General features: G+C 45.1%; 2 protein-coding genes across 7 annotated transcripts; one reads left to right on the top strand and one right to left on the bottom strand.

The window, feature by feature from the left end:
- LOC122938064 (zinc finger protein 766-like) lies at positions 1 to 9,681 on the bottom strand. Of its 5 annotated transcripts, none has more exons than XM_044293341.1 (5): positions 9,602 to 9,681; positions 7,300 to 8,413; positions 5,175 to 5,301; positions 2,763 to 2,876; positions 1 to 1,013 (listed from the first exon to the last, which is right to left on the bottom strand). In XM_044293341.1, exons 2-5 carry the CDS (start codon positions 8,392 to 8,394, stop codon positions 184 to 186), a joined length of 2,166 nt encoding a protein of 721 aa, XP_044149276.1. In that variant the 5' UTR covers positions 8,395 to 8,413; positions 9,602 to 9,681; the 3' UTR covers positions 1 to 183. The 5 variants fall into 5 exon arrangements, with proteins under 5 accessions (XP_044149276.1, XP_044149278.1, XP_044149275.1 ...); XM_044293343.1 differs by having other exon boundaries at positions 9,547 to 9,673; XM_044293340.1 differs by having other exon boundaries at positions 9,523 to 9,656.
- Positions 9,682 to 9,755: 74 nt separating this feature from the next.
- Positions 9,756 to 23,462, top strand: SSR1 (signal sequence receptor subunit 1). 2 transcript variants are annotated; one of them, XM_044293345.1, is made up of 9 exons: positions 9,756 to 9,954; positions 11,210 to 11,322; positions 12,027 to 12,120; positions 13,076 to 13,338; positions 14,544 to 14,620; positions 15,951 to 16,029; positions 20,165 to 20,258; positions 20,524 to 20,538; positions 22,689 to 23,462. In XM_044293345.1, the coding sequence occupies exons 1-9, from the start codon at positions 9,888 to 9,890 to the stop codon at positions 22,754 to 22,756; spliced, it is 870 nt and encodes a 289-aa protein (XP_044149280.1). In that variant the 5' UTR covers positions 9,756 to 9,887; the 3' UTR covers positions 22,757 to 23,462. The 2 variants fall into 2 exon arrangements, with proteins under 2 accessions (XP_044149280.1, XP_044149281.1); XM_044293346.1 differs by lacking the exon at positions 20,524 to 20,538 and having other exon boundaries at positions 9,757 to 9,954.
- The last annotated feature ends 351 nt before the right edge of the window (positions 23,463 to 23,813 follow it).

Below are 23,813 nucleotides of genomic sequence, written 5' to 3'. Positions count from 1 at the left end.
CAATGATTATGACACTGGTTCTCATGAGTGACACACCGCTGACATCAGCATTTCTGTCACTAATGTATGCTGCCCTCAGTGAGGTTAGCATAAAGTTGATGACAGGTTCCCTTTAAGGCTTTTGATGCTTGTAGACAGTGTTGTACTACATCTTTTTTCCATGGCCTTCCAGCCTTTTTTCCCTCAGCTTTGGAGTTCCAGTTCCTTTGGCAGGACAGACGCGCCTTCCTGAATTTGCTTGAGGAGAAGAAGCTGACCTTGCTGTTCAAAATCAGGAAGTAACTGTGAGCCTATGTGCTCCTGCCGATGCTTGTCATAGCTTGTCTTGCTACTGAATCGCTTTCCGCAGAAATCGCATATGTGTATCTGTTCTTCCATGTGAATTCTCTGATGTTCGCTAAAGTCCTCCTCCTCCATGAAGCCTTTACCACAGATGGAGCACAAAAAAGGTTTATTTCGGTTGTGTATCATTTCATGTTTGTGAAGGGCGTACTTTTTAGCAAAGCGTTTCCCACATTCTGAGCAAACATATGGATTCTTTTTCAAGGTTACTCCAAGATGGTTATCGAGGGCCTGTTGGGAAGCATAACGTCTCCCGCATCTGGAGCATATAAATGGTTTTTCTCCAGTATGAGTCAACTCGTGCTTCAACAAGGCTTTTGCATTCTTGAACGGCATGCTGCACTGAAAACAAGAGAAGCCGTTCTCCAAAGCGTGAGATTTCTGGTGCAAGACAAGGCCACAAAAACGCTTGAAGCGCCTTTCACACTTGCAGCACCTGAATGGTTTCTCATCTACAGCTGGCTTTCGGCCGAGCAATGGGTTCACTTCACAAAATGGCCCCGATCCATACGGGTGCGCATAAAGGTCTGTTGCGGCCCCTGACATTATATCTTCAGTTTGCTCTATGCAGAAGGTTAGAAAATCATCAATGGTTTTTGTCAACCGTTCGGAGAACTTGTGTAGATTATAGTTCTCTTCAATGGAATTTACAGTCTTCATGCCGGTTAAATCTGTTGAAAGGAAACAAAGAAATTGGACAACATATTGAAAAATTAAATAAAATAAAAATTAATGCAAAATAAGCATTAAAAAGAACCTATCGTGATGATCAGGCAGTCTGATATGTTTTTTTGGGGGGGAAAAACTAATTAAAAAAAAATAGTTTCATATAAATTACGGTAGTAAAAATAATATTATTTAAAAAAAATATATACTATTCATATAAAATCTCCACTTTCTCTGGGCTCAGCTGTCATTTGGTAGGTCCTATCAGTGATTGGCAGCTATATTTACACTCAAAGGACAGTTTCCCCTGGACTCCTAAACCCTGAATGAGTGGGGTTTACAATAAAAAATAATAACAAGTTACACAAAGGAGTTTTACACCAAACTATATATCAAGCTGCTCAGCTCCGCCTGTTCCAAGATGTGATGCCAGTAGATTGGAGAACATTTTCATGGTGACAGGTTCCCTTTATCTCCAAAGATGATGCTGGTATATCCACTGGCACAAGTGTAAAAGAGATGGTGGGAGATGTTGCCGGGAGAATGGGAGGTCTGGTGGCCTAATGCTGGTATATCCACTGGCACAAGTGTAAAAGAGATGGTGGGAGATGTTGCCGGGAGAATGGGAGGTCTGGTGGACTAAGCAGCCAAACACATGCAAAGTTCATCATCAGGAAAGACCTTGGCCTCTGCAACCCAACTGCCCACTTTCCCATAGCTGTTTTTAAACCATTTGTGAAGATATTGCTGGTCACACATTTGATCTTGGGATGGGACTATTTATACCAAGGGACCTTACAAGGATTAGGTTTATGAATTCAGAATTAATATAGGGGCCTCCCTCTAATAATTAAAGTGGCGAATGGTAAAAAAAAAAAAAAAAAAAAAACCTCTCTGGGGGGGCCTTTCCTGTCCCGCAAAGAAATGACCTATCAATGATTTGAATGGGCGCTGTGTAGTGCTTAATATCCTCTGTTGGGCTGCTAAAGGGAAAACCCAAAAGATGCGATGCACATTAGAAAAAAAAGCCAGCTGAACTTGCTGGTTTCATCATGGTAGGAATTTCAGCTAGACTGTATGGGGGGAAGGGGTCACCAGATTGCACTGCCAGAAAGTGGAGAGCAGGGGGACTGGAGCAGTGCCAAACAGTTCCTTATCAGTATGTCTTTGGAGTGTGGCAGGACACCCAAGCAAACTTGGGAAGAACATACAAACTCCATGGAGATGTTGTCCTTGCAAGGCACCAGGGCTAACTTTAACCAATTTCAAGTTTTTTTTAAAAACAGATTTTCTATCATCTAGAAAACAACATAAGGCTTCGGAATCCATTCAGTAGGGAGACTTTTTAGCTTTTCTCCATTAGGGCACAGCTGAGTCTCAGCAGTGGCTTATGATGCCCCTCTATCCCTCCTGCCCTCTGCCACAGAGATGGGAGGTGATATATTATAAACAGTTTTCCTGTATGTATGAAATGAGCAAGTTGATTCCAATTAATAGAATTTGTTTATGTGGTGCTAAGGTCTGGGTACACAGGGAAGTGGAGGGACGCATGCACAGTCGGCATCTACACTACTCAGGTAGCTGAAGCAGATCCTCTCCACTACTCAGAGCAACAGCACAGGTTCAAGATGCCGGCTCTGTCAATCAAGGGGGAGGGGAGTCAATTGAGCGGTGGGTCGGCCCCTTGCTGCTCAAAATATCAGATTTTAGAGAGTGTTCGATTCACTCATCTCTAATGAGGTAGTCATACTGACCTCTTCTGGCGATTCCAGGAATCTGAGAACTTCCCAAGTCTTTGGGGTACTTTTCATAGAGATCTTCTCCTTGTTCCATCATAGTTATCAGTGGTGGCTTGACAGTGATCCATCCTGTGTATGTATAAAGACAGCACACGTCACAATATGTGTTACCCACAAACTGCAAAGCAAACTTTAGGCAGGACCGTTTAGTATCGTGCAGTCTCAGTGGCGATACTGCAGCCATCGCATATGTGTGTATGCTTCCGAGAAATGATCGCCTCTAGGATATGCTCTACCTCCTTGCAATTTTAGTGGATGCTCCCGAGAAAGCAATGCAACTGAAAAGCTACATTATGAGCTTGCTCCATCTACAATCCAGTGGCATAAGTAAGTGATTGACGTATGGTGGCTGCAGTTAAATACCCTTCAGATAGGACATTTTCAGAATGTCTGGACTACCTGAGGTCAGATTAAATAAGCTTTAATATACAGTGGGGCAAAAAAGTATTTAGTCAGCCACCAATTGTGCAAGTTCTCCCACTTAAAAAGATGAGAGAGGCCTGTAATTTGCATCATAGGTACACTTCAACTATGAGAGACAGAATGGGGGGAAAGAATACAGGAAATCACATTGTAGGATTTCTAATGAATTGGTAAATTCCTCGGTAAAATAAGTATTTGGTCACCTACAAACAAGCAAGATTTGTCTCTCACAGAAGTGTAACTACTTCTTTAAGAGGCTCCTCTGTCCTCAACTCATTACCTGTATTAATGGCACCTGTTTGAACTTGTTATCAGTATAAAAGACACCTGTTCACAATCTCAAACAGTCACACTCCAAACTCCACTATGGCCGAGACCAAAGAACTGTCGAAGGACACCAGAAACAAAAAATTGTAGACCTGCACCAGGCTGGGAAGACTGAATCTGCAATAGGCAAGCAGCATGGTGTAAAGAAATCAACTGTGGGAGCAATTATTAGAAAATGGAAGACATACAAGACCACTAATAATCTCCCTTGATCTGGGGCTCCTCACAAGATCTCACCCGTGGGGTCAAAATGATCACAAGAACGGTGAGCAAAAATCCCAGAACCACACGGGGGGACCTAGTGAATGACCTGCAGAGAGCTGGGACCAAAGTAACAAAGGCTACCATCAGCAACACACTACGCCGCCAAAGACTCAAATTCTGCCGTGCCAGACGTGTCCCCCTACTTAAGCCAGTACATGTCCGGGCCCGTTTGAAGTTTGCTAGAGAGCATTTGGATGATCTAGAAGAGGATTAAGAGAATGTCATATGGTCAGATGAAACCAAAGTAGAACTTTTTGGTAAAAACTCAACTTGTCGTGTTTGGAAGGAGAAAGAATGCTGAGTTGCATCCAAAGAAAACCTTACCTACTGTGAAGCATGGGGGTGTAAACATCATGCTTTGGGGTGTTTTTTCTGCAAAGGGACCAGGACGACTGATCCGTGTATAGGAAAGAATGAATGGGGCCATGTTTTGTGAGATTTTGAGTGAAAACCTCCTTCCATCAGCAAGGGCATTGAAGATGAAACGTGGCTGGGTCTTTCAGCATGACAATGATCCCAAACCCACTGCCCGAGCAACGAAGGAGTGGCTTTGTAAGAAGCATTTCAAGGTCCTGGAGTGGCCTAGCCAGTCTCCAGATCTCAACTCCATAGAAAACCCTTGGAGGGAGTTGAAAGTCCGTGTTGCCCAGCGACAGCCCCAAAACATCACTGCTCTAGAGGAGATCTGCATGGAGGAATGAGCAAAAATACCAGCAATAGTGTGCGAAAACCTTGTGAAAACTTACAGAAAACGTTTGACCTCTGTCATTGCCAAAAAAGGGTATAACAAAGTATTGAGATGAACTTTTGTTATTGACCAAATACTTATTTTCCACCATAATTTAAAAATCAGACAATGATTTTCTGGATTTTTTTTTTCTCATTCTGTCTCTCATAGTTAAGGTATACCTATGATAAAAATTACAGGCCTCTCATCTTTTTAAGTGTGAGAACTTGCACAATTGGTGGCTGACTAAATACTTTTATGCCCCACTGTATACATACACAATTACTATGCATCTGAACCAGTGGTGTCATGAGGAAGGGCTGGAATTGTCTCTGGTAGCCCGAAAAGCTTAGACAAGACTGCTATTTTTGTAATTCATGGATGAGTTTTTATCGCAAGCAAAATAAATCTACATTCCTTTATTCAAGTGGAGCTGGATTTCTTTCAACCTCTTTTCGCATTTGCTGCCCGTTACCTGACACGGGCCTCCCGTGCTCACAGCTGAAGGAGGGGCAGGTGAGAGCTGCTGAATTTCCTTTTTCTTCATACATCTGAACCAATACAAGAAATCCTAAGAAAGGGGCAGAAACAAAAGGATGCAGACAATACAAACACCCTTGTATTACCGAGAGAGTGGAGGGTGCGGTAATTCTTCACCATCATCTCCATGTAGAGGTCTTTGTCTTCTTCGCTCAAATATTCCCACTCATCCTTGGAGAAGTAGATGGCCACGTCATCAAACTGAATCTGACCCTGGAAAGAAACATTCTTCCTTTAAGGGGTTATCCAAGACTAACACAGAACTCCCAGAGTGGCCGACCCATGGTGGTGATCATACTTAGCTGGTCCCAGTCTCTGTGGCTCCCGCACCAGCTCTTCCTCTTCCTGCAAGGCTGAAATAAACATCCTTCAACAGGGGGACACATGACCGCTGAAGCCAGTCGCCTGCTCTCCTTGCATCATGTGGCCAGTTGTTGTGCAACAAGGGGGGGGGGGGGGGGGGGGGGCGGCAGGTCACTGCTGCGGCCTGTGATTGACTGCAGTGGTCAGATACCCCCCCCAATCGAAGGATGTTGATTTCAGCCCTGCAGGGAAAGGTAGAGCCAGCCCAGGAGCAACAGAGACCATACCCAGCAGCAGGGAACAGGTAAGTATGATCACCATCGCTGGTTGCCCACTGGGAGGTCTGTACTAGTCTTGGATTAGCCCTTTAGGCAAAATTAATATCACTTTTTCAGCTCATTTTAGGAACTGGTCCTCACTAATAAGGGATTGCTTTTAACCCTACAGTAGATTTCGGTGACTAAGGCTACTTTCACACTTGCGGCAGAGTGATCCGGCAAGCAGTTCCGTCCCCGGAACTGTCTGCCGGATCCGGCAATCTGCATGCAAACGGACAGCATTTGTAGGCGGATCCGTCTTACAAATGCATTGCAAGAACGGATCCGTCTCTCCGGATGTCATCCAGAGAAACGGATCCGTTATATATTTTTTCCACAGTGGTGAAAAAAAGAAACGGATCCATTATATATTTTTTTCACATTTTTACCGGATCCGGCATTGCGGTATTTTTAATGCCGGATCCAGCATTAAGTGTAAATCCGGCATCTGATCCGGAATTTTGGACAAAGATAAAACCGTAGTATGCTGCGGTTTTATCTTTTGCCTGATCAGTCAAAAAGACTGAACTGAAGACATCCTGATGCATCCTGAACGGATTTCTCTCCATTCAGAATGCATGGGGATAAAACCGATCAGTTCTTTTCTGGTATTGAGCCCCTAGGACGGAACTCAGTGCCGGAAAAGAAATCTGGTAGTGTGAAAGTACCCTAAGCAAGGGACCCTGGATTACGATTCCCCATTATGGCAGTGCAACCTAATCAAGGGTCTCTGGTCACAGGCTCTTTCCACCATACTGTATGTATCCAGTGGCTGGGCACCTCCATCCAGTGCTAAACGCATTAATGTCACTATCTTACTCCATCCTTCCCCCAGAAGCTGACAAGTACAGACTCCAGTGTCTTCTGCACCAAGAGCAGTATGGAAGTGGTGAAGCGCTGAGTACGTAGCATAATAGGTGGCGATGCAATAGTACAAAAAGGGGCATAGCAGCTTGCAGAAGTAATATGTGGAAGTGACCATAGGGGGATTGTAACAGTTATGCTTCTACCATGGGGGCCAAATCAAGAATGCACATCACATCTGCCATTATGCAGAAGAACATTTAAGGGGTTGTCCACTCCTTGTATATTGATCAGTATCAGATCAGTGGGCTTCATCCATTGTGTAGTGGACAGAGCTGGTAACCATTGAAATGAACAGGAGCAATGCTGTAGTGCACAATGGATGGAGCTGTAGACCCAGTGTGTAGGCTACTGCAGAAGCAAAGGTGAGGAATGTCAGACCCCCACTGATCAGATACTGACGGACTATGCTAAGGATAGGCCCGCTATAAAAGACTGGACAAACTCTTTAATGTAGATGTTGACATGTCTTAGACCACATTTATTATGGGTTTCAGACACTCTTTGTGCCTCTATAGGCCGTTTCAAAAAGTGGTTTTAGTGGGTGTGGGATAAATTAGCTTAATTTAACCAAATTTTTGAGGCAAAACATTGGTGTAAAGTAGACCAAGAGGTGGAGTAAGGTAGTGAAATATGTGTAACATGTCTAGACCTCTGTATGTCTCCGACTTCATATCACAACATATCTGCTTAAACATCTTGAAGACTGCATTACAAATAGACTTACAGGCTCGTACAACATATATCTGTGCCTGTCTATTCTCTGAAGGTCCTCCAGGAATAACTGATCGGCCTCCCAAGCTTCATAGGCAGGTAATGCATTTGCCACCGTTCCCATGTCCTGTACAAACATAACACTCCTTTGGAGGGCCGGATCGCCATCTTGAACAGCAGCGTGACTACCCCAGGCCGTCTGCTCCGCCTGTGTAGAGCTTTCCTGGAAGGTGTGATGAGTTCGAAGATATGAGCTCCCACCTTCTGGACATTGGACACCTTGGCTTTTATTTCTCAAGGGGATGTCTGCCTGAGTGGCAATACTCTTATTGAGGTTGGTGGTGTTGGTGGAGGTATGTTTCACTTTGGGAATACTGTAAGCACTACATGTGACATCCACGTACGTAACCAACTCAGGTTTAGACTTTGCACCCTTTCTCCTGGTGTCCTGAGGCTGTCTGTTCACTTGCTTCACTGAGGTGGTTTGCGCAGTCAGTTCATAAGAGACAGGTGGGATTCCATAGCTTTGAACCTCATTTGAGATGATCGGGTGTATTTGGTATTCATTAGGCTGGAAGGACTGCGACTGAACAAGCCCAATGGGCTGACCTGTTGGACCAATCTGGACTGTGGCTGGCTGGAGCCTACTTGACTGTGCCTGGAGTCCACTGAGCTGGTAAGGTTGTGGCTTAAGTCCAAGGGTCTGAACTGAAGTGCCAGCCTGAACTGCAGAAGGCTGAAGTCCGCCAAGCTGGAGTATCTGAGGTTGCAGGCTCCTGGCTTGGCTTGTGGTAGGCTTAACCCCAGCGGGCAGACCTGCCAAGGATGGAGAACCCTCTGTCTGAATAAAGGGCATTTGGAGACCATTGGCTTGTAGTATAGATATGTTATTCCCAATCGGCACTACATTAATCCCTGCTCCATGTAATGCAGTGACCGGCTGCCCTGCAGCCAGGATCAAGTACTGAAGACCACCAAGCTGTATAACGGGGGGCTGCTGACCAGTGCCTGGCGTTAGAGATGGCTGTTTGTCAGGTGCCTGTGTCCTTGTCACCAAGTCGTCACTGCTCTGCGAGTCAGAAGCCGGATTTTCACCCTTTTCCTCCATTGCTCAATGAGGACTTTATCTGCATACAATAAAAAGTACAGCGTTAGACAATAATTCCCAGAATTCACCTCCAGCAAAGAGCACCGTCATAATGGGAGAAGTGCCACAAAAATTGTTGAATGCTCCTATGGCCGACTGCCACCCCTACCCATTGCTTCCAGTGGAGAGAGGAATAAGCCACTGCTCTGGCTTGAGGACAAAGGATTGGACCTGCTGAAATGTAACATGCCCGATCTTTTCTTCTCCCAACACCTGCCAAACGAACACTGGCCACACATTTCATAACTATTAGAAGGTGGTCGGACAGGTCCTCTGAAATTAGGAGGTTCAGTTGACCCAAGTGTAAGGTGTATGGCCAGTGATCGGACAGGCCACCAGAGGGAAAATCCGCAGCACATTCGCTGTGTATGAACACATTCCTATTTTGTACTTATAAATGGAGCGGTGCCCGGAACCGAAGCTCTGTTCCATTCAAGTGTGGCCCTTTCCATTACCCTCTCCTGCATTCACAGCAGGTTCTCAGATTCCCTACCCCCAGTAGTAAAGGCACAGCCTAGTCATCGCAGGACATCACCACCCCCACGTCCTCCTCCAGCAGTGGTCGCAGAAGGACAGCCCAAACCTCTTCCCTCCTAGTTACAGCGGTGCCCCCTCCTTCAGACCCTTCGTCTCTCCACTCATCTACATGCTAGTTCTGTGTATAGGACAGGGTGCAAGATGTAGTCACCAGGACCATTGGGGGTGGGCAGGGTGCCCTGCTCGGACTACTCTGGCTCATAAAGGGGTTAAATGAAAGTGTGTGTGTGTATATGTGTATGTATGTATATGTATGTATATATATATATATATATATATATATAGTGTGTCATAGCATTACTCTGTGCTATGCTAAATGAAGGAAGAGGCTTTGGCACATGACAACCAATCAGGAGGCTGCTTCCATCATCCAATGGCCCGGTGAGACATAAGAGCGGGCACCTGATTCGCTGCTATTGGCCTATGAGTCACTTCTCCATCCCACCACACCCGTCCTGCCCGTACCAATAGCGCGCATCAAATTATAGTCATGGCTGGGACAAAATGGCAGCTGCTGCACAGAAGACACTTCTCCAGCCCTCCATCACTTACTATACACACAATACGTCCTCTTACGGCGGGCCTGAAGCGCTCGCACCTCATTGGCTGCCCAGTACTGCTGCGCACAAACCTCTCGTCCTAAGCCACGCCCTCCTACTCTGCCACACAATCACCGCGCTCTTTCGCCCGGCTGGGATAGCCACGTCCGCTTCCCCCCAGCACCGGAAGGGGCGTGTTATGTCGGGTCCCTAACCCCGCCTATAAGCCCGACCACGCCCCCGCCCTCCCATTTCTGGAGGATACGTATCACGTCGCCATTGAGTGAAGCGGCCTGATAGTAGTGTAAGAGGCGGCTGCCACCTCCACCACCTCCTCCTCCCCGGACTTTACGGCTACGACACACACCGGACTCCGACATGACCCCTCTGCGCGGGCTGATGCTTGTGCTGCTGCTGGCCTTCCCGGTCACACTGCTGAGCAGAGGTATGTGCTTGCTTGGTGCGCCGTTTCCGGACTCGTGTGTGGTGGAAATGGCGCAGACCTGGCTATGGTTGGAAGCCCTGGTGTTGGCTGTATGTGTGTGTGGCTGCAGAGGGTCCTGTGTGTGGCAGGCCTATGGCTGACGTGTCACTCTGCGCCCCCCACTCATTCATTCCCCGGCTCCTCCCCCTACTCTGTACTGTGGGGTACATCACCGGTAATGGGGGTACAGCCCCCCTAACTCCACGGTCTAATAGGCATTTAGATTTTTAAGGGGTGGCCAGGTGACATTGTGGGGGGGCCATGCTGTGATCCCATAACTGCCTGGCAAGTGTCTAATATAGTTTACATTCAAATCAATGGGCGGTCAGTGTAATCCCACCAGATGTCCATCTTGTGTATGGCTTAGAGGAGACCCCCAGTGTTTTACCAAAATGACCGGTTACATGGTGACCATAGAAATCAATGGGCAGTCAGTGTAATGCCACCATAATCTTGTAGCTGGGTACGAGGGGGACCCGGTCTTTTACCTGCCGTCAGAAGCGTAATGAATCATTATGTGGAGACCATAGAAATCAGTGGGCTGAGTGTAATCCCACCAGATGTAGATCTTGTAGCTGGAAAAGAGGGAGCCCCCAGTATTTTACCTGCTGTCAGAAGCAAAATGAATCATTATGTGGAGACCAAAGAAATCAGTGGGCTGAGTGTAATCCCACCAGACGTAGGTCTTGTAGCTGGAAAAGAGGGGACCCCCAGTATTTTACCTGCTGTCAGGAGCAAAATGAATCATTTAATTGGAGAGTTCATAGAATTCAATGGATTGTGAGCGGGATAGCACCAGATGTTGATCTTGTAACTGGATAAGAGGGGGACCACCTAGTATTTTCTTGCTGTCAGAAGCAAAATGAATTGTGTGGATGTTGAGTGGGATACCACCAGACACCAATCTTGTAGCTGGATCAGTGGCCGTCAGAAGCGTAATGAATCATTATGTGGAGACCATAGCTGCTGTGCACCTTCAGATCATTTTGCTCAACTTGCATGTCTTCTCTTGGCAAAGCTGTTGAGTTTATTTTGGATGTTCTTGGATGTCCTTCAAACAGTACTGAGCAGGTGATGACTCCACACTTGATACCCGCTGGGCACCTCTGTGTTTTTGGCCCTTTTCCATTCTAGTTGTAGAACTTTATATAATATATCACAAATGACCTTTGGATTGTCAGAAGCTCAAACACTTTCTCTGGATCTTTTCTACTAGGTCCATTAGTTGCTGCCCAAGATGCAACAGAAGATGAAGAAGCAATTGAAGACTCGGTAGTAGAAGACGATGATGATGAGGCTGAGGTGGAAGAAGATGAAACGACAGACTTGGTAAGTGTGCGAGTAGAGGAGGCATGGCGCCAGCTGTTACCTTGCAGCAATGTTGGCCTGGACTGTGGTCTGGCCAGATTCTTCCCTCACTCCTAAAAGTAAAGGTAGACATTAGCTTCCACCCCATGCCTTTATTCCTAACCGATCTAATGGCCATCACCAAGATGGACGACATCCAGGCTACTCCTCAACATCTCCTGTCGAGGAGCAAGGCATGGACTTAAACTCATGTCTGGCTGACAATCAAGTCGAGTGTACAGCCTGCTGTAATGTCCCCCTGATGGCTATTAATTACATCATGGTCTCTCATGTACAGAGAGGTTTTATTCTGTTTAGGCCAGTTCCTCACATGAGCATGTTCAGTCCCAGAGTTTAGTCCTCGTGATGGCCACGTTTCCCAGACTGCTCGTCTGACCCAAACTCGCTGCTTCCTAGTGGTCTGTGATGCTGTGGCCTGGGTGTACTGGGCAGTAACTCACAGCAGCATTGTGATCAAGTGATTTTGGGGTGAGATTAGCCGTGCCCTCACATTATGATAAAAACTTCCATGGACCTCAGCAGATGCCAAGTGCCAGCAGCACATAGCTAGGCTTGCTGGCCTCTTGGATCCTGGGATTTTTTTTTTTTTTGTAAACTATTTTCTGTAAGCCCAAAGGTTAAGGTCATAAATGCTGTAAAGTAATAAATAAAAAAAATTTTCACAGGCAGAAGACAAGGAGGAAGAAGAAGATTTGAGTTCTGGTGAACCAAAAGCCTCTCCCAATGCTGATACCACCATCTTGTTTGTCAAAGGCGAAGGTAGTTCACTTTGTCATCTATAGTTTGTCCAATTGCTACTACTGTTTCAGTAAAGGGGTTATCCATGAATTTCATATTGACGGCCTGTCCTCAGCATAGGTCCTTAATATAAAATGGTTGGGGGTCTGACTCCTGAGACCCCTGATGATCGGCTATGTGAGGAGGCCACAGTGCTCCATGAGTGTTTAGGTGTCTTCCTAGGCAAATTACCTTGCCATACATCAGTATCTGGCTTAGGTGCAGCTCACACCCATTGACGTGAATGGTGCTGAGCTCCGGTACCAAGCACAGCCACTGTACACTGTACAGCCGCTTGGTAAGCTGCGAGGAGGCCGTGGTGCACACCAAAGCTCAGGTCAGTGTCGCAGCTTCCTCAAATAGCAGAGAACAGAAATAAGTCTTTGTGCCAGTCATCCGAAAAACCATGGTACATAGGAATGTCTCCTTAAAGGGCTTATCTGATTTCTGAAACGCGCCGGGCCCCTCACAGGTAATAGCATCAGAGGGGACCAGGATTGGGGCAAGTATATTAACTGTGAGGGGCCCGGCACATGGGGGGGATGTTCCAGAAATCGGATAACCCCTTTAAAATATTATTTGCACTCACTCAGTTTTAAAGTTTTCCTACATTTTTGTACTAGTCAACCTCTAGTTGCTCTTTATCTACAAACCTATTCATTAAAGATGTCTTCTCCCTTGTAAACAATCTGCTATGTACTACGAGGGGGGGACACACACACCGGTGCATGGCTTGTTGGTGCAGTGTCACCAGGAGATGATCAGGTATGCCTCCCACCCAAAATGATGTGACCGGATTCCTGAAAGCTGATCACTCTGAGGTTGGAATTATAGAGAGTAGTACGACTAAAGCTTCCTTAGCGAATGATGTGTAAAATGCATGAGATACTGCCTCGTCTTACTCCTTAGATGTTCTTTCTATCTTCCACCTCTTTAGATTTCCCAGCTAATGATATTGTGAAGTTCCTTGTTGGCTTCACAAACAAGGGTACTGAAGACTTCATTGTGGATTCGCTGGACGCCTCCTTCAGATACCCACAAGATTACCAGTTCTATATCCAGAACTTCACGGCTCTTCCTTTGAACACAGTCATTCCTCCTCAGAGGCAGGCCACCTTTGAATACTCTTTTATCCCTGCTGAACCGATGGGTGGACGTCCGTTTGGGCTGGTCATCAATTTGAATTATAAGGATGCGAGTGTAAGATTTCATTATTCTGTTTGTAAAGTGTTGAACGGCTGCTAGGAAATAATATGGCGGCTAAGGCAATGTCCTGTTGTTGGGTGTCTCTTAGCACAAATGTAGTCTGAATTGCCACAGCCACGAGCAACCAAATAGTATTGAGACCTTTTTTTCTGCCAGGTAGAAGCTTCCGTTACCTCATTTAACCATATAACACAATCCCACCTTTTGACAAGACCATACTCTCCTGCTTCCTGCCGCTTCATTCAGGCCCCCTTCTGTGGTCTTCAGGGTCCATCCTGTAAACGTCCAGACAGACAGGGTCACGTGTGCCGCTGCAGACAATGACTGGCCTCAGCCGTGATGTGTCCCCACAGTGGCACAAGATCCAGCAGTGATGTGCTACTTAGGAAGATATCACCGCTGAGGCCAGTCATTGGCTGCAGCAGTGCATATGACCCAATCGGTCTGGAAGCTTACAGGACAGGGACTGGAAGGAGTATTGTGTTTTTTTTTGTTTTTTTTTTTTGTTTTTTTACTGGTACAGTAGGCTGGGCTTGAAATGTAAAAAAAAGTGCTGGAAACCCTTTCTAAAGTGTCGCAAATCTGTTATGTAGTCGCCAAGTGAGAACTCTTGTGACGCAGAAGGGCGTCTGTCGCTGAAATTGATATTGATAGAAAATGATCAAGATTAAATTTTTATCTTAATTGTGTAGTTTTTCTCCCAGCTTAGGGCACAGTTGTCTCTGCTCTGTTTACCTGCTTGCTGCAGCAATGGCAGTGGTGAGCAGGTGTAATTACAAGCATGGCGTCCCCATTCACTTCAATGGGACGGATCCGTCTGTTCAAGTGACTACTACAGAGCCGTCCCATAGAAGTGAATGGGGACACCATACTTGTAATTACACCTGCTCACCACTGCAATTGCTGCGGCGAGCAGGTAAACAGAACAGAGAAGGCAGCGCTTGTACAAGCGCTGCCTTCTCTTCATACAGCTGATAGGCGGGGGTTTCGGAAGTCGGTGCCATGCCGCTCTGAAATTGATGAGGATAGGTAATCAATAGTAAAAAGCAGGCAACCCCTTCCAACATTATAAACTTGTGGGTATTACCGTAGGAAACTGATATCTCACCACCTCCCCCCAAAATGATGATAATGTAGGCAGTCACGTGATTTCTTTTTTTAAGCTGATTTCTGAGTTGTTGTTTTTTACACTTTTCTAGGGAAATGCTTTCCAGGATGCAGTGTTCAATCAGACTGTGACTATAATTGAAAAGGAAGATGGTCTAGATGGAGAGACGTAAGTGGATAACAACTCCGCTAGTAATGAAAAGGGATGTTACTTATTTGTGTCTCACCACAACTTGGCTGCTGGAGCCCCAGCTGGTGGACCACCACTAATTTTGCCATTCAAAGGATTTTTCACAAATTTCATACAAATGAAAGGAATTTCCTCTTTCCCTGTGTCTTATATATTATGTCAATCCACTATCTCATGCAAATGGCTCTGCAGTGGGTTAAATACAGACCACTTTTGGAGTATCAGATGGTTAATGATGCATTTGATCATTACAGTGAAGACCTGTTTACTCATGTTTGTAAGGGATTTCCTTGATGAGATGGGGGTAGATAATAGGGTATTCTGGGATTTGGATATTGATGGCCCATCCTCTGCATAGGTCCTCAATATCAGACCAGTGGGGACAGCCCCACTGACCAGCTGCTTTGGGATCTGAGCTGCAGTAACCTGACGTGTAAGGCTACTTTCACACTGGCGGTTTGGTTTCCGTGAACGGATCTTACAAGCGGTCCAAAATGGATCAGTTTTGCCCTGAATGGAAAAGGATCCGCTCAGAATGCATCAGTTTGGCTCAGTTTCTCCTCCATTCCGCTTTGGAGGCGGACACCAAAACGCTTGCATAGTTTTGGTGTCCGTCTGACGAAACAGAGCCAAGCGGAGCTGTCCTGACACAGAATGTAAGTCAATGGGGACGGATCAGTTATCACTGACACAATCTGGCACAATAGAAAACTGATCCATCCCCCATTGACTTTCAATGGTGTTCAAGACGGATTCATGCGTTTGTATTGTCTGAACGGATGCGTCTGTGCAGATCCATGATGGATCCGTACCAAACGCGAGTGTGAAAGTAGCCCAACCTCGTAACTCCGGTTCCTTCCGCTGTGCAGTTCCTGGAGACGGCGGCTGCGCAAAACAGCTGATTGGTGTCTATGCTAGGTATCAGACCTGCACTGATTTCATATTGATTACCTATCCTGAGTATGGGCCATCATATTGTAAGTCTCAAGAAACATGCTTCTGGGTATCCAGTAAAAGGGTCCGGATGCTGGGAGCGCTGCTGTGCAGGGGAAGCTTGGAGAGCGAGTCCAGCGCTGCAGCCCTTTCAAAGGTTGGACACTCACGGATAAAAAAAAGTGATGGCCTAACCGTTCAACATGGTAGCACATTATTAGAATAGGAATAGCACTTGTCAGTAATTACAGCCGTCTTCTCCAGTCCATTGCTGATTCAATAACTAAACCCTTTCTCCAATATATGCATTACTTGCTACAAATGTTGTGTGATGGTTTCTGTTAACTCCTGATATACCTTTTTTTTATCCTGGCAGAATCTTCATGTACTTATTCCTTGGTGGTCTTGGACTGCTCGCGGTTGTTGGTCTTCATCAGCTAATGGAGTCCAGAAAGGTAAACTGAGATTTTGCAGATTTTAACAGAAAGCTCTACCTGTAATCCTACAGTTATTTGTTCACGGCTGTACTTAAAACTGTCAATGGGAAAAGGGTTTAAAGGGGTTATCCAACCCCTATTATGCCCAGGACCACCCTCACACATGTTATACTTATACATTTATTTTCTGTCATGTATAACGGAAACAAACAGAACCGTTATATGCCCACATAGACATGTATTAGGACAGGGCAAAACGTAATGCCTCTTAAAGGCTTCTGTTTTGCATTCCGTTATATTCTGTTATAACGGAATTCAATAACACCGATGTGAACTTGCCCTAACCCTTTTCTGGTCATGTGTTGGGTCTTTAAAGATGGCCATAGCAACCTGGTGCCTGCTGTCTCAAACAGCAAACACTCAGGGCTAGTGCCAATCGCAGACTTATAACCCCCTCAGATGCCGTGGTCAAATGTGGCCACTGCATCTGTGAGCGCAAAAACCCGTAAGCGCGCACTTCTGAGTGTGTACCGGCTCCCCCTAGCAAAGATCGATGGAGCCAGTTTGTGTGCGGCAGTCTCTGTACTCCTGATTGATACGAGGCTACTACACATGGGTTCCTACGGCAGGGCTCCATAGGAATATAGTGTAAGTCTCAGACCCCAGTGCTAATGCATTGGGATCTATGAGACTAGCAATATGATGATTGCTTATTCAAGTTCCCTATGGGAACAATTCAAAAGTGTAAAAAATGTAAGTACATTTTTTAAAATTCAAATCCTTTCCCCAAAATAAAAATAAACAGAAAAAAAATATATATTAACATCATGGGCATCACTGCGTGTGAATATGCCCATACTATTAAAATATACAAGTCCTCATACGGCTATGTGAATGGAAAAATAAATGGCTCCACGAAGGCAGGGAGTAAAACATCTCTCCTTCAGCAAGTGGTATAAATGAGTGTTTATGAGCTGTTAGGAAAGTACTGATTGAGTTGGCAGAATGAACAGTCTGCAGTCAGTGAAACCTGCAAGTTGAAGAAAAACAGTTGAAATATTTTTAATGAAGACCAATTGGAAACTTGATTTATAGCCCAAGATAAGCTGTGAATGCGATGATTATTAAAATAAGGTGTCCATAGTCTTTAAAGAGGTTTGGCAGTTATTTTAAACTGATTATCTATCCTCTGGATAGATGATCAGCATCTGATCGGCGGGGGTCTGACACCCGGGACCCCTGCCAATCAGCTGTTTGAGAAGGCAGCGGCGCTGGCAATTGCGCAACAGCCTTCTCGCTGTTGCGCAAAGCACCATGAGTCATAAATGTACTGTAATTTTTTTTAAATCAATGCTAATATAATTAAATATAGATTAATTAGAAAATAATAAAAATGTGAGAAACGTTAACAATTTTGGCAGCCAAAAGAAAAGTTTGGGCTGTTAAACAACTAAATGCACAAATTGCTTAAAAAAAAAAACTGGCCATTTAGGGCCAAAATAATCTGGCCAGTAAAGAGTTAAAGGAGTTTTCCAGCAGTTTTAGGCTACATGCGCACAAACGTTGTTTGTTTCAGTGTCCGTTCAGTTTTTTAGGATGCGGACCCATTCGTTTCAATGGGTCCGCATAAAATGTGGACAGCACACCGTGTGCTGTCCGATCAGTATGTCCCGTTCCGTAGCCCCGCAAAAAAAAAATAGAACATATCCTATTCTTGTCTGTTTTAGGCATTGTTGCAATAGATCCGCAAAATAAAAAACGGATGGCATATGGATGTCATCCGTGTGTGTGGTTTGTTTGTTTGTTTGTATGTGCGTGTAGCCTTAAACTGATATTCCTCCGGATAGATCTGGCATCCTCAAACTGCGGCCCTCCAGCTGTTGTAAAACTACAACTCTCACAATGCCCTGCTGTAGGCTGTTCAGAAATGCTGGGAGTTGTAGTTTTGCAACAGCTGGAGGGCCGCAGTTTGAGGTTGCCTGGGATAGATCATGAGAATCTGATCGGTAGAAGCCTGACACCCAGGATCCCTGTCGATCAGCTGTTTAAGAAGGCTGCAGCGCTCCTATGAGCACGGCGGCCTTCTGTTTGCTTTTCCTAGGCCAGTGACGTCACTTTCTTCGTTCACGTGGCCTAGGAGCAGCTCCGCACCATTGAAGTGAATGGGCTGAGCGCAATATCAAGCACAGCCACTATACAGTGGACGTTGCCGTGCTTGGTAATCTGAGAGAAGGTATCGGCAATCACAGGAGTAGGGATCGACCGATTATCGGTTTTGCCGATATTCAGGATATTAAACGTTATAGGTATCTGCATCTATTTTGCCGATATTCCGATAACGAATCGGGAACACGGATCGCGCTGCTGTCAGTGCTCTCCGTGTTCCCTCAGCAGCACAGGGGAGAAGGAAGGAAGCAGTGTCTCCCTCCCCATGTGCTGCCACCAATGACAGGAGAGAGGACAAGGGGAGGGGTGTGGCCACTGCGCCACCAATGAAGATAACTCTCTCATTAATTCATATACAGGAGGCGGGAGCTGGCTGCAGAATCGCATAGCCGGCTCCCGACCTCTGACAAGTAGCTGCGATCTGCGGTAGTTAACCCCTCAGGTGCTGCGGATCGCAGCTACCGCTCATAGAGGTCGGGAGCTGGCTGTTTGATTCTGCAGCCAGCACCCACCTCCTGTATATGAATTAATGAGTTATCTTCATTGGTGGTCCAGTGTGCCCCCCCCCCAAACCCAGTATTAATCATTGGTGGCAGTGGCCACAGGGTCCTCTCTCCCCCTCCTCCTCAGTGGCAGTATCGATCTGAGCCCCAGCAGTGTAAGCCTGGGGCTCCGATCGGTTACCATGGCAGCCAGGACGCTACTGAAGCCCTGGCTGCCATAGTCGGCTCCCTGCTGCTGTGTGTACTATGCACAGGGCAGCAGGGACAGTGTGAGGTCCTATTCAGTCTGATAGATCTCCATCAGGGTGAATAGGACAAAGGTTCTACTCCCTAAGGGGGCTAATGGATAGTAAATAAATAAAATAAAAAAACACACCAAAATATTATAAATGAAAGATTTACCTAAAAAAAACTACACGTTAAAGAGGACCTTTCACTAGAATAAAACTTCTTCTAAACTAACTATACAGACATGGAGAGCGGCGCCCCGATCTGTGAACTTTCAGGCCGATAATTTATACAGATATTTAAAAAAAAAAAATGAAAATTCACAGAATAAAAAATTCCTACACAAATCTGCTGAAAATGAATATGTTTATTGTTAGAGGACCTTTCACTAGAATAAAACTTCTAAACTATACAGACATGCACTCACTGTTATACCTGGGCGATGCTCGGTTCTCCCGGTATAGCCTCCGGTATCTTCATAGTTGGTCTCCACCCAGGGGAACCTTCCGGCGTCTCCTTCTCCCATGCTGTAGCGCTGGCCAATCGCACCGCTCAGCTCATAGCCTTAGAGGCTTTTTTTTCTCTCGGGCTATGAGCTGAGCGCTGCGATTGGCCAGCGCTACAGCATAGGAGAATGAGACGCCGGCAGGTTCCCCTGGGTGGAGCCAAACTATGAAGATACCGGAGGACATAACGGGAGAACGGAGCGGCGCCCAGGTATAACAGTGAGTGCAGGGAGATCCCTGGGCGCCGCTCTCCATGTCTGTATAGTTTAGAAGTTTTATTCTAGTGAAAGGTCCTCTAACAATAAACATATTCATTTTCAGCAGATTTGTGTAGGAATTTTTTTATTCTGTGAATTTTCATTTTTGAAAAAAAATATCTGTATAAATTATCGGCCTGAAAGTTCACAGATCGGTATCGGCCCTAAAAAATCAATATCGGTCGATTCCCTACACAGGAGTGCCAATGTATTCTCAAAACGGCCGATCGGTCGGGGTCCTGGTTGTCCTGAGGATAGGTCGGCTGTAAAAATAAAAATCCTGGAAACCCCTTTTAATATACCCTGCTCAGTTCACTTCATTTGTGAAATCCCGGAATCTTTGTAAATGCTTTGTCCAGAAGGGAAGAAAAGTAAATGAACTCATTCCACGTTGTACACGACCAACATAGACTATATAATGGATGTCTGTGGAATCTCTCTATGTACATAGTCGTGTGACCGTATGTAAATGCTTGTGCTTTCACATCTGCAGAGAAAGCGACCTGCCCAGAAAGTGGAGATGGGCACATCCAACCAAAACGATGTTGACATGAGCTGGATTCCCCCCGAGACTTTGAGCCAAATCAGTATGTATTCTATGTTCACTGAATGTTCTTCACTCGCTGTGCTAGTAGCACTTACGGCTTTTCTGCTGAGACGTGAGCTTGTGCTGTATGAGATACCAGTGTCAATGTATGTCATAAGCCGGCAGTGCTAGTAGGATCGTTACTGGTTTCTGTTTTTCACTGCAGTATCTGTCCTTATTGCCCTGTTCTCTTCTCTAATACTTCTTGCTGTTTTTTTTTTTTGTTTGTTTGTTTTGTTTATTTTTTTGCCTCCTTGCGACTTCAGTGCAAAGTAGACGAGGTGAGACTTCTTAAATGTCTGAGTGAACCACAGTTATGTTTCTGCATTGCTGGTGATCTTAGCTGTTATGATGTGCTGTAAAGCTGGCCATAGATGTAAATATTTGGCAGTGATACCTTGAGCAGAGCATTGTCTGGAATACACATAGGAAAAAATAGACCAAACACAAACTTATGGAAAAATCACTTATTTCCCTCCGGACTATTGTGCGTTGCCCACCTGTATTGTTCTTGGACGATGGTGAGCCATGCCACTAGTGAAAAAGTTTTGAACGTTTTTAAGGCCTCATGCACGCAACCATATTTGTTTTGCAGTCTGCAAATTGTCTGGATCTGGAAAATAAGAGTACAGTCCATGTTGTATCTGCATTTTGTTCTCTCTTGGAACTGACATAAGGATGATCTGTGTGCCATCCGCATCCATATGGCCATTCTACAAGATTGAATATGTCCGTAAAATGCAGACCATGGACCTATTGCAGATCACAAAACTTATACGGACGTGTGCCTAAGGCTGGGTTCACATGGGCGTTGCGGGTGACGTGCGGGAAAAGATGCGGGTGCGTTGTAGGAAAACGCTCAATTTATTTATTTTTTTCCCAGCGAGTGCAAAGCTTTTTAATGCGTTTTGCACGCGCGTGAGAAAAATCGGCATGTTTGGTACCCAGACCCGAACCTGGACTTCTTCACAGAAGTTTGGGTTTGAGTTAGGTGTTGTGTAGATTTTATTATTTTCCCTTATAACATGGTTATAAAAAAAATAGCATTCTTAATACAAAATGCTTACTAAAATGTCCATTGAGGGGTTAAAAAATAATAAACAAATTAAACTCACCCCATCCACTTGGTTGCGTAGCGGATCTCCTCTTCTTTCTTCAGGACCTGGCAAAAAAAACTTTGACGTCACTGCACTCATCCCATGGTCCATCACCATGGTGATGGACCATATGATGAGCGCAGTGACGTCACCAAAGGTCCTTTTCCTCCCAGGTCATCGAAGAAGAGAGGAGAAGCCGGGCAGCGCAAACAAGTGGATTTGGGGAGTTTATTTTTTATTTTATTTTTAACTCCTCCATCTCTAATTTACTTAGCATTCTGTATTAAGAATGCTATTTTCTTTCGCTTATAACCATGTTATAAGGGAAAAGAATAAAGATCGGGTCCTCCTCCCGATCGTCACGTAGCAACCATGCGTGAAAATCGCACCGCATCCGCACTTGCTTGTGATTTTCACGCAACCCCATTCACTTCTATGGGGCCTGTGTTGTGTGAAAAACGCATAATATAGAGCATGCTGAGATTTTCACGCAACACACAAGTGATGCGTGAAAATCACCGCTCATGTGCACAGCCCCATAGGCTACAGAACTGATCATTGAAGTGATTGGGTCCGCACCCAAGCCGCAAAAAAAAATGCAGCTCGAATGTGAACCAAACCATGTTTGTGTGTATGTAGCCTGATGGTGCAGTTTTCCACTGACTGATCTTCCTTTATACCGATCTTTACATCTGTGGCCAGTTTCGTGTGAAAATGTGTCAAGAATAGTCAGTACCAAAAAACTCATGCACTTAGGATGCACACAGCTTGTAGTACCTCTAAAAATGGCTTTCTGCATGATATGACTGAGTATATGTACACATAGCGTATATACTGCAAATGTGCATGTGTCTCATCCACATGCTGCAAAAAAAAAAACTGCAGCACAAATTGACCTGCTTTGTGGATTTTAAAGCGGCAGCATGTCAATTTAGGGTAAGTTCACACGTTGAAGATTTGCAGTGTGGACTCCACACAGCAAATCCGCCACAAAGTACTGGCACCACTCCATATCTTGAGGATTGTGGACCCATTCAAGTCAATGGGTCCGCACCCGTGAGACTGAGTGCATATGGCCAATACGGGCAAACACGCAGTGTGCCCTTATGCAGTGTGTGAAATCACGACAAATCTGGATGTAACACTTGATGGTTTACCTGTAGAAATGCTGCAAATCCACTGCAGAATTTCCGTTCTGGAAAATCACCCCCGTGTGGTTGTACCCTTAATGTATCTGCAAGGTGATGTGCATGTTTTACCTTTGTGAGGTCAGAAAGCTTTGTCCATCTGCACAGTAAAAAATATATATATATATATATTTCCCTTTCTTGTAGATAAAGCTTCACCAAGACGCTCTCCACGCAAAAGAGCCCAGAAACGATCAGCGGGATCTGATGAATAAACAGACTTTGCGATCTTCTTAAAATCCTCTTTCCACTAATACTGGCCCCTCCTGTCCAGGATAGATAACATCTGACATCCATAATGGAAAAGTGGAGTGGGGTGTGAAGTTGTAAAATGTTGAAAATCATTGAACTGCAATTTCTTTTTCTTTTTTTTTTTTTTTCTTTTTTTTTAAAGGAATTTTGAGCCCTCATGTAAGCCAATACATCACGCACCCAGGATCTTGAAGTACCATACTACAAATCATTGAAATCCTAAGTTGCATGACTTCATCCCTCATTGGCCCATGTGTACAGTGTGGGAGCAATGTGACTTTGGCAGATTTTTAGCCTTTTCAGTTTTTGTATCTTGGCCAAAGCAAGCTGCAGTATATATTGGTTGTAGCCCTGCGCCTCGACATGCCGGTTTTCTCAGACCGTCAGTGCATTTTGCTCCTATTCTACCATTCTCTCTGCTGGGGGAGACTCTAGGTTTGCAGCTGGGTGTAATTGTGCAAAGACTATGAATATCTTGGTTTAGGAAATAATTGTTGTGTGGAAAATTACACAAAGGTTTTTTAAAAAGATGATCATAAAAAAAAAACGTCTCCGTGCAGCTGGATGGAAATGTTCATCGAACAAAGCTTACATTTTGTCAATTTGCCATTTGACAGTCTGCCTGCAAGTGTTCAAAGAAATAAATTCTTAAATAAAGTTAAAACTCCATTTTTGTAAAGCTGCCTAACTTTTATGTAAGCCTAAGTGGTAACTTTTAGGTTTTTCAGTATGTTCACTGACTTCATGTTATGCTTGGTTGGGTGGTGTCACACAGGGATTTCCTGTTTTGTTGAATCCCTGTCACACGCGGTCTCTTCTGGCACTTCTCTAGATATAGTACCTCTTGTGCCTGGAGTGTTCGTCCTTGAAGACCTTCCAAAATGATATTATTAAAAGATTGACTAATGATGATGCACCGAGTTCACAGGCTTGTGCACAGGCCGAGCACTACACTTATGTGCCTTGGGCAGTTTTTGCAGCTCATCGTGCAAGTGGCAGTTTTTGAGAAATGGGGTGTGA

Source organism: Bufo gargarizans, chromosome 5 (assembly GCF_014858855.1).
Source record: "Bufo gargarizans isolate SCDJY-AF-19 chromosome 5, ASM1485885v1, whole genome shotgun sequence".
Lineage (NCBI taxonomy): Eukaryota > Metazoa > Chordata > Amphibia > Anura > Bufonidae > Bufo > Bufo gargarizans.
This window is presented reverse-complemented; position numbering and strand designations above follow the sequence as displayed.